This window comes from Cheilinus undulatus, linkage group 16, assembly GCF_018320785.1.
Source record: "Cheilinus undulatus linkage group 16, ASM1832078v1, whole genome shotgun sequence".
In the NCBI taxonomy this organism is placed as follows: domain Eukaryota; kingdom Metazoa; phylum Chordata; class Actinopteri; order Labriformes; family Labridae; genus Cheilinus; species Cheilinus undulatus.
The window spans coordinates 7,641,625-7,652,620 of record NC_054880.1 but is presented as its reverse complement, the minus strand read 5'-3'; the positions used below and the strand labels follow the sequence as shown (position 1 = coordinate 7,652,620).

Below are 10,996 nucleotides of genomic sequence, written 5' to 3'. Positions count from 1 at the left end.
TTAATGCATAATTCTATGTTTATTAGAAAGATTTTCAACAAACATTTGGTCTTTTTACAGAGGAACTGCACAAGTGTAAAAGTCCTACAAAATGCAGCTGAGCCCAGGGGAGTAAAATACAGTTGACAGGTCTTTACAGAGAGTTTGTAACTGGCAGTCGGCCCGACTTTACCTCGTAACCTTCTCTAGTCTTGGTACATCATTGGATTTTCATGGTCAGCCAGGGGAAAAAGCGGCAGCCATCTTGGATCAAAGTCTGCTGGTTGTTAGCAGGGGAACCAAAATGGAAGCGCTGACATAAATACACATACACTCTGGATATGTGCAGCCCAAAAAAAAAAAAAGAAAAAAAAAGAAAAAATAAAGACACTGTACATGAACTGTCCATGCTAACGTGTTAAACTATAAAATACAAATAAATTTACATATCAACCTTTATCTAAATAAGTGCCGGGCTCTTTTACAGGTCAAAGATCTTAAAGACAATAAAAATAAATCTGTAAACCTAAAGTCTTATTTTCAATATTCACGTGCTCTTTCTCTTTTTTATTGTTGAAAATCTAGAAGTGACATTCTCAATAAGAGCTTCTTTTCTGCTCTGTAATCATTTTGAGTAATGCGCTATTTTTTATTTTTTCAGCGGTTAAAATCGTCTCAACAACAATAAAACTCTCCTTGCACATACAGCGGGATGCATCGTGCACTGTTTACCTGATGCCATTTATACAACGTGACTCACTCACAGCCTCTCGTTATTTGCATACATGAATGAGGAAGAAGAGAAGAGGGAGAGGAAAAGAGGAAGCTCAAATTTACACACCAGTTATCCTTCATCCTTGCTCGTCTCCTAGTTTATTTCCCAGTCAACCTCTCCTTCCTATCTTCACCCTTTTCATCATCCTCTCCTCCTTCTCCTCCTCCTCTCTCTCCTCCGGGTGTTTTTCTCCGCAGGGACGCCTCAGTTCCACAGTTTCAGGAAGCTGTCCCACGATCCTGTGCAGACGCCCATGCCGTCCTCGGGGACGCCGGTGCAGCTCACCCTGTTGTCGTGGCCGGACAGCACACCTGAGGATGAGAGGAAGAGGAGACAGGGTGAGGAAAAGGAGGCAAGAAGAGAAGAGGACGGATGTTGCAAGACCACCAGGAATCATGGGGGCAGTGGTGAGTCGTGTGGCCAAAAGCTCAAAACATAGGGAGGTTCAGGGTGAATAATTTCACATCAGGTTACTGTAAATTATGATTGGTTTAGCTGACTAGTCCAAAGACAAGTAAACATTTTCTGTTTTCTGTTTCACAATTGTGCACAGTTGGGTTGCAGGATGTGGCTAATGTTAGCAGTGCTAGCACCACTGACCTTCAATCCTCTTTGCCAGTAAATGTCCACATTTCTGCGCTGAATATTGTCAACCAATGCTTTCGTTATTTGTGAGTATAACCTGACAAAGCATCTTGACAACTTCATCCCTATTTTCTTGATCATAACAGTGCAAAATCATGCTGTTCCTACAAGTTGCTATCGATGCTATCTGTTCACTATGTGTATCAGATTACAGCAGGAGTCATTAGCCCTTTCAAACCCCAGCACTGCTCCAGCAGAGGGCTGTCAACATGAGTCTGGTGCTGTTCAACATTCCTGCATGTTAGAGGGAAGGCCATTGGAACTGTGCTAAATGCTGTTAGTGCTGTGCTCATGGTGGTTAACGCTGGTCTTTATGATAATAGGCTAAAGAATGTACAGTCTAGACCAGCCCTCTTTGTAAAGAGATAACTTTGGTTACGAGTTGGCACTATACAAGCAAAGATCGGCTGATTGATTAAGAGCAACTAAAGCAGCTTCTAGTGGCAGAGTTTCAGTTTAGAAAAAGCATTCGACAGGAAGTTGGGCCTGAAATGGTGTTAAAATATTAAGAATTTGTTAAACTGACTTGCAATTCTGGTGCCGACTATCAAGGAATCTGAATTTGACTGTTTTTTTGGGTGCATTTTTGGGTGCATTTCATTTTTGTGGTGTCAGTTTGTGGTGTCAGTTCCATAAAGAAGAAAAGAGATGGCATTACATGGAACATGGAAAAAATAACCTTCTACAGACAGAGAAGCAAATTAAAGCAGCCAGAGAGATCAGTCTATTCTTCCTGCCATCATAGAGGTAGCACTCGATCATTATTGCATTAATAAAATTAACTTTCGTGTTGCCTTTTTTGCCAATAATTACACAGATCATTATTTCTCTTAAATCATGCAATAAAAACATAAAGAGTTACATCTATATAAGCTGTTTAGATTTGGGAGTGAAATCAAGAGACATTTATTTCAGTCTTGTGTCTGTTGCATGGAAGCTTCTTTAGAAGTTTTTCACCCCGTTTTTTAAAGTCAATACTGACCTCTATCCGGAACCTCTACCTGTCATTACTACTCTAACATTTTTTCATTTACAGTATATTTTTGCCCTAACTCTCAATAAAAACCAATACAGTCTGCCTCGTTGTCTTTTACTCACCAACTTTCTCTCCCTTCAGTGAGTCCCAGATGTGGCAGTTGAAGTCGTCATATCCTGCAAAGATGAGTCGGCCTGAGTTGGAGAGAGCCAAAGACGTGACACCGGCATTCAGGCTGCTGTCCTGGTAGCCGATCACCTCCTGGTCAGAACGCAGGTCGTACATCTTGCAGCTGCAGTCGTCAGAGCCTGTGATGACGGCGTTTCCACTGGGGAAGAACTGAAGAAGGGAGAAGACCAGGAGGAAGTTAGATAAAGTCAAACACAGTTTCAGGCAGCGAATAAAACTGTGTCTGAGTTTGTGATGCTCACAGCGATGGCGTTGATGTCGCTGGTGTGTCCAGAGAAGGTCTGCTTGCAGACCCCTTCCCTCAGGTCCCACAGCTTGGCCAGAGAATCACAGGCTCCAGAGATGAAGGTGTTCATGTCGGGGGAGAGAGCCAGAGACATGCAGTCTCCAATGTGGTTGGTGAAGACGATCTTCTGCTTTCCAGTCTCCAGATCCCACAGGCAGCTGTAGAGGAAGAGAAAGGTGAAATACATCATGAAGAGACGGACCACAATTTGGAGTCCTATTCAGTATGAATCAGGCCACTTAGATCAGGAATTGTGTTCTCAAAGCCTGAATTAATTCTCAGGACCTTATTTCAGATTAAGGTTGTCAAAATACTGAAAAGTGACACCTTCAGATGATATTGATAGATGTTTTTATATCATGGCAGCAAAAATAGAAGTCCTAAGCACCCAGTAATGGGTAATTTCTCATCCTTACAAAAAAGAAAAAAAAAAAAAAAGAAAATATTTTCCAGCATATTTTCTACAGTCATCTTGGTACCAAAACACTGCCACTCTCACCCTGATTCAAAAACACGACTACAGACTTTTATATACAGTTAACCATTAAACGTCTGATTTAAATTGGATTTATCCAAAGTGCCACATCTTTGTTTCAGATCTGGTCCAAATTTTAAAGGAGCATTGTGGATTTAGGACACAGAGGTTCCTTTGTCCTCCCCCTTGAAGTACATTTCACCTGGAATTATCACTTGAAAGCCATTCAAATTAAATCAAATTCAGGCATTTACCAATAAATATTTCTAACTGATGGAACAGGATGTTATCTTAGCCTGTTAGCTTAATCCTAATGCATTATGAGGCTGAATTAATTTATCTTTATGGATCAAAAATGATAAAAAGTTTAATTTAGGTTGCACTTTCTTATTCATGCCATGAAACATCCTGTTTTTCTGCAAGCTATCACATCCAAGAGAGCTTTTTTGGATTAAAAATTAAAATTCTGTCAAGAAAAAGAACCAATCTAGAAAAGGGAACAAGTAAAGCTGTAGAACAAGTATGATTGTTCCTACTTGGTTCTAAAAAAAGTTGAAACAAGAAAAGAAACTCGACCTAAACCTCTCAAAATTTGAGGCTTTTAGGCTTGTGTTTCAAATATTGCTTTGATTATTCCTATGAAAAAGCTACTTGACTGCTTTTTTGGTGTTTTTATAGCAGTGATGCACAATAAAATTTCAAATCTGAGCGAGTTTATTTGTCCAATTTCAAATCAAAAGGAAACATTTACCTGTTAAAGTCTAGATATACATCTCATTTTTAGATATTACAGGCAAAAAACAAGGCCTGAATTGCTTGTTATTAGTAAAACTGTCAGTGCATCAAGCAAAATACACTGCAGCCTCTTAACTTGAGGTGTCTTGTTGTCTTTCCAGTGACTTAAAGTGAGTTTCCTTGTTGCAGTTAAAAACAAAGTTGCATGCTTTCTTTGCATATCTTGGCTCCAAATAGCATCATCCGTGCAATATGTGAGTACCGGCTGCAAAGTTTGATCAGGTTTCAATTTAGCACAATAGGAGTCTAAAAAGTACCTTCATTTTCGATATCTCATCAGCAGTTGTAATGGGTTAAACTAGCTGCTTCTTCACCCAGCAGAACTGACATGCTGAGTTTCTTGGAATGTGACAGTGCATGTAATTTTGGACATTACTGCAAATCTCATTCCGAGAAACTTGGCAAGCATATTTTACCTGCTTCAATGACAGCTAATTGTTCTCTATAACAAGAAATTAAGGCATTATTTTTTTGCATGTAAGATGTTGAAATAACGCATTTATCTGGACTTGTGAAGTGAATGTTGCATAAAATAAAGGTTTTGTGGTAGAAATGATACATATTCACAGGCTTAGATTCAAGTTTTTGCAGTGCCATTAAGAGCTACTCTTTCATGCTTAGGATGAGCACATGCATTGTTTTAGAGAAAAAATGCTACTAAAGTATAATTTATCATTTTGCTGAAGAGTGTGCTGCAGCTGAAGGTGAAGTCACTTAGGATAAACTAACCAGGTAGTGTCACCAGAGGCTGTCAGGATCTCACTGTCGCTGAGGAAACGGCAGCAGGAAAGATAACCTGACAAGAAAAAAGGAGAGAGACCAATTTGTGCTATATTTGTTGGACATTTTCAGCCATTTTTTGGAACAGAGTTGAATGTTGTTGTCACCTGTGTGTGCGTCCAGCTCCCTGAGGGTCTTGGGGCTGGCAGCCTTGATGTTGTAGACTGTGCACATGTTATCCAGACCACCGCTGGCCACAAGGTTTCCAGAGGGGGCAAAGGCGACACTCATCACCCAGGCTGACTTTAGGGGCACAGCGACCAACTGGAGAGAGGGGAAATTTAATTCAGTTTGAGTCACATGTCTGCATAAAACCAGCAATTACAGGCTGTTATGTTGTCTCTTTTATCAGACGTTTCAAATGCATCAGTGTTTACACCTTGATTTCACTCCTGACGAAGTGGAAACAAAGGTTAAACCATCACTGAACACTTAACTCATCAGTGAAATCCAGGCTAATCTCATTATTTTAGGATAAGAAGCCTCAACAGGAAGGGCAAACTGAGTTAAACAATCACAGGCTCAGTTTAACTCCTTTAACTTAAAAACAGATTAAAATTAAAAATCAAACTGAAAGCTATAAAGAAAGTCCAATACTCGCAGGTGAATCTGTTTCCAAGCTTTCCCTAAACTGTCACACAAGCTTGTGACACATTTGGGACAGGATCCAGAAAGTCTTTCCAACTTTGTTGCTCTTAATTATCTGCAAACCTCGCAAAACAAATACATGTTTTAATAAGTTTTACTCCAAATGATTTAGATCCAGAAATAGCCATACCTTTACCCCCAACTTACTGAGTAAATAAGCAAGATTTAATTGACAGCACATGTAACAGAAATACAGTGGTGAAACTGATGCCATTCAAGATTAAGAATCTGTGATAAAGGCCTTGAAAATAATCAGTGAATTTCCCTTGAAAGTCTGTTGTCTTTGCAGAATAAATGCATGTTTTAAAAACTTACAATGAGGTGACGACAGCCATTTTTTAACTTAGTGAGATGTCTTTGTACCTGCACTGTAAACCTCATAAATAAGGTCTGAATGAAGCCCTGGATTTGTGATCTCACCTTGTTTCCTGTGAAGGTATCCCAGATGAGGAGCTTGCCATCCTGTGATGCACTGACCATTTGCCTGTGAGACAAAACAAGCACAATGAGCCCAGAGATGGATCAAAATCTTTACATTTTTATTTTAGATTGGACACAAAGAAAAAACAGGAGCCAGGTTGATATGAAAATGCTACATTTAGTCAGAGATGGGACAAAGAGCTGCTACGCCAACACTAGAGGGCAGTGTTCTGCTGTCAGTGCACACAGTTGCAGACCTACAAATATCCTCTGTATAGTTTGAATTGCATTGCTTTAAAAATCCATACAAACTAGCCCTTCCTCCAGCACAACCACATACGGCCCTCTGTCTCACTCAGTGTGGCTTGCAAGATGATTGCAAATATCAAGAAATTATAAATATGAAGAAAGCGTGATTCCTACCATGAAGACAAAAAAAAGAAAAAAAAATAGGAACATTTATACCGTCATCTTTGGTTATTTGTATATGTGAGTTATTTTTGCAAGAAATTAGAGATACAATTGGCTGTAACTGTTGCTGCAGAGATCCTTCATGTGCATCATTAGATGCTGAAAAAAGTATAATCCACCACAATTATCAGTATAAAATCTAATGCATTCAGCTGATTAAATTAGGTACAACTATTTGCATCAGAGTTTAAAAAAAAAAGCTTGTTTAATCAACTGTGATCAAAGTTTTATGTTGTTCCTTAAGTAAACTTACAGGTGATTTTAAATGTTAAATATAGAATATCCTTATAATTTGTATAATTTGTAAATAAAAAAAAAAAAAAAAAAGAAATGAAATGGTCCTCTGGCAGTGAAAAAAAATCATGTGGCCCTCTTAGTGACCAAAGTTGCCCAACCCTGCTCTAGCATCAAAACATAACGTAACTAAAAGCTGGTAGCATCAAAATGTTGAGGGTTATTTTGCTCCTGTTTATGGTGGATTGCACTTGTTCCTAATGTTAGACACATTTCTGCCCATGACTTTAGCTGCTCCTAATAAACACATACAGCGTTTTCTTTATCAGTATGCAGGGTTGACTCTGCTCTCCACCTCACCACTGATTTTCCTGATTTACTGCAGCTCTGTCAATTGTAAAATATTTAAGACTTTAAAAACGTAGTTTAACTTCATGTAGTGTGGACCAATATAAACACTTTTAAAGTGTTAAATCTAACTATATGAGCTAAATGTTGCTGTATGTTTTACTTTATTATGGAGGAAGGATTTCACCTGAACAACCTGGTTGGAGATCTGTGATCTCATTCTGTTACTTCCAATAAGGAAAGATCATATTTTACCGTACAACTCCTCAGTAGCAACTCAGTTCTTAAAGTAAACTTTAAATTACATAATTTTACTTTTACTTGAGTAGATTTATAGACCAGTGCTTTTACTTAAGTACATTTTCACCAGAGAAACTAGTAGCCATGTATTTTTTATACATCTGAAATATGGTGCTAAAACAAACAAAAGCTGTGGGGGGAATCCGCTTATTTTCTGTCATTTGATGTCTCCTGCCATCATCATATTATAAGACCTGACAGTGTTTTGTGTTAACTAATTTTAAGTTTATTGGATTAAAAGATCCAAAATGTCACTGAAGACAAATCTTCTCATGCTTTCTTCAAACAAAAACATTATGACTGAAGGATAAATGCAGTAAAGCCAAACTTTAACCCACATTCTCATCACTGACTCTCCTAGTTCACACTAATTTTAACCCATTTAGACCCGATGTAGCATTTGGGTGTGTATACTATTAAGACCAGAAGAGACGCTGATGTGCATCAACCTTTAAGACCTGACACAGTCAGCACACTTTAGATGATTTTACTGTTTTTAGGACAAAGGATTTAAAATCTGCTGTGACTTGCTAAAACACATGCTGAGAGACAGGTGGGATTAAAAATATGATCGTTTCAAGGCTGTTTACAGCAGTATTTTAGATGACAAGACCAACACAGATCATGATGTGACTGGGGATACTCTAGGCAAAGCTTCCTTTACAATCCATAACAAGCTCCTTTTTCCATAGTTAAGTTTTCCATCTACCTATAAGAGCAGGTCTGAATGTACTTTGTAAGTCAATTACAGGTAGTTTAAGGCTGTAGAAAGATTATAAAAATGACTCTTTAACAGTTTTAAATGTAAAATAAAATAATTTTTGAATGTGGTAAAAAGAGTGTGATTAATCACAATTAACTACAGAATTTTTGGAGATTAACTGTGTTTAAAAAATTTAAATCTTTTGGCAGCCCTAGTTTATAACGTCATGTCTCGTTCTGTTTTGGAGGGTTTTGTCAATCAGTTTAGGCAGCCTTGAGTCTAAATGGGTTAAAACACTTTACTAAATAATAAAAAGATTTTCAGATGTATAAGAAAAGCTCCTCACTATTTGTGACTTAGAATACCTAGCCTATATTTTTTCATAATACTAAAACACCCATATGTCTGACCAATCACAGCAGCCTTTTACCAAATTCTTATAACAGATTTACACATTTTGTTTACATTGAAGTGCTCCCCACTTAACAGCTAAAGGTGTAGCATTATTAAGCTATATAATCTAAATATGGCCTGCCTAGCTCAATATTCCAACAACCAAAATGCTATAAGTAACACTTGATTTACTTATATTCTGTTCATAAAGTAGCTAACTGCAACAACAGGGGAAAATGTCAAAAATGGTCAAAAAGTGACAAAAACATGCAGAAAAAAGTGGTGTAAATGGTTTAGAAAGTGGTGAAATGGCTTCAAAGAGGCAATAATGAACAAAGGTGGAGAAATAAATTTAAGAAGCTGCAAAAAGGGATGGAAAATGGGCATAAATATGATCAAAATAGCAAAAATTTTCATTGACAGAGGTGAAAAGAGGTATTAAATAGTATAAAATGAGCATGACGAATAGTGAAATATGATTAAAACTGTCAAAATGGGCAGAGAGAGTGGTGGAAAGGGGTTGAAGTGGCAAAAATTCATAAAAGTGGAAAATGGGCATTACAAATACTGAAATGTGGTTAAAAGAGGCAAAAATTGCATAAGAAGTTTTAGAAAGGGGTTAAAAGTGTGTAAAATGGTTCAAAGAGGCAACAAAAGGAGGAAAATGGCAAAAAACAAGTGGCAAGAACGTGCAGAAAAAGTGGTGGAGAGGGCTTAGAAAGGTGTGAAAGGGCTTAAAAGTGGCAACTGTGGGCAAAAAAATGGTAAAAAAAAAAAAAAAAAAAAAAAAAAGCAACATTGATGAAAAGTGGCAAGAATACAGGGGATTATTTGTGGGAAATGTGGTGAAAAGGTGTTTAAAGTGACACCATTAACAATTTCAACATCATCACACAATAATAGCTTAGCACACGTTTCAGCTCCAAAATGAAGTAACTGTTAGCCAGAACTCAGGCTAGCACCAATGCTACTGATCCAACACACATGCATGCATTCATATCATCAATTAATCACAGCTGAGGAGAGCCTATTCTCTGGGTTTGTCAGGGATGACAGTCAAACCTGAGGGCAGGCCTCCAGGACCAAATATATATTAAAACATACATTATTTGTAAAGGCATTTAACGTCATCAGGAAAAGCAGAGTTATAAAATAGCCTCACTGACTACTACCGTGACAAACATGTTAAAAACTTTGACCTTAATAAATAAAAACAGTCCTGCCCCCCTCCTCTTCCTCACCTGGAGTCAGCAGACCAGTGCATGGCATAGATTTTAGCCAGGTGACCCTTCAGGGTCTTCCTGAGCTTCAGCTGGACTCGGCCAACGGAGGCGACGCCCCCTGCTGCTCCAGACATGCTGCTGTCGTTGACACCCTTACGGGCCGCCTAGTGGTGACATGGGGGATAAATGTTAGACATGCAAAATGGATAGAGGCAACAGAGACAGAATACACCATTCAGAATCAGCCTAGCTGCAGATTAATCCTGTGTTTAGGTGATTTTAGAGAACATTTTCACAGAATGATGCATGCTGTTTTATTCTTTGAATGTCATTTGGACATTGAAATAGCTGCATTTATATACCGTAGACAGCAGTAATATTTAGGGTCACTAAATAGGGGTTAATGGTAGTAAAGGTAACCCCTAAAAGTCATACATGTAATAATAATAACATAAATGCATAACATTAATTATTTGTCAATGATTGTCACTATCAACCTGAAGGTGCTTTACCATGCAACTAAAGGAGTCAAGTTTTTTAGCAGCCCAGAAAGAATAAATAAATCTGTACAGTATTCTTGATCTAATTATATTTATAAAAGTTAAAGATGAGCTTTTTCCCTCATAGTATGTAAAGTAATTGCCATCCTTTAAAGCTGAAATAAACTCATATAAAGCAGTTTGCTAGTATGCATTGCTGCATATGGGGTAAAAAAAAATCCCTGCAAAGTATTTTTTGGTTGCATTTTTGCAAGGGGACAACTGCACTTGCATTAAAATAGAATTTGTGGAGTTTAAAGGTTTTTTTCATCATTAATTTTTTACGGTAAATAAATAATAAGCATGCAGTCATACTTTAACCATCAACTTCTTTAGAAAGATATTGAAATTCTATCAATTTCCTGAATTCTGAAGTTGTTTGTATGTTGTCTATGGGACAGAAATGTTAAATTTTGTGTATTTTGGTCCCAAAAAGCTCCTAAAAGTTTGTGAATTTTTTTCTCTTTTTTTGTAGATTTATTTCTGTGCTTTTATGCCAGTTCAGTTTGCTAATAATGGATTGCTACAAGTGGGGAAAAGGGGCTATTATATGTGGTGAAAAAAATCCTGCAAAGTGTTTTATGTTTGCATTTTGCAAGGGGACAGCTGGGCTTGCATTAAAATAGAATTTGTGGAATTAAAATGTTTGTTTTTTATCATTTATTGTTACACTGAATGAAAATGAGCATGCACAATCATGCTATGGCCATGCAACTTCTGCAGAAAGATATCAAAATTCTATCTTTTTCTTAATTTCTGGGGTTGTTTGCATGTTTTTTGAGTGACAGTAACTTTATATTTGTGTAATTTGGCCCCA

The 10,996-nt window shown here is 37.6% G+C and overlaps 1 protein-coding gene across 2 annotated transcripts; it reads right to left on the bottom strand.

Annotated features, from left to right (window-relative positions):
- Nucleotides 1-9,740, bottom strand: LOC121523274 (guanine nucleotide-binding protein G(I)/G(S)/G(T) subunit beta-3-like). 2 transcript variants are annotated; one of them, XM_041808081.1, is made up of 7 exons: nt 9,659-9,740; nt 5,969-6,032; nt 5,008-5,164; nt 4,850-4,916; nt 2,807-3,008; nt 2,498-2,714; nt 1-1,065 (listed from the first exon to the last, which is right to left on the bottom strand). In XM_041808081.1, exons 1-7 carry the CDS (start codon nt 9,679-9,681, stop codon nt 959-961), a joined length of 837 nt encoding a protein of 278 aa, XP_041664015.1. In that variant the 5' UTR covers nt 9,682-9,740; the 3' UTR covers nt 1-958. The 2 variants fall into 2 exon arrangements, with proteins under 2 accessions (XP_041664015.1, XP_041664016.1); XM_041808082.1 differs by lacking the exon at nt 9,659-9,740 and adding an exon at nt 9,617-9,648.
- Nucleotides 9,741-10,996: the final 1,256 nt, after the last annotated feature.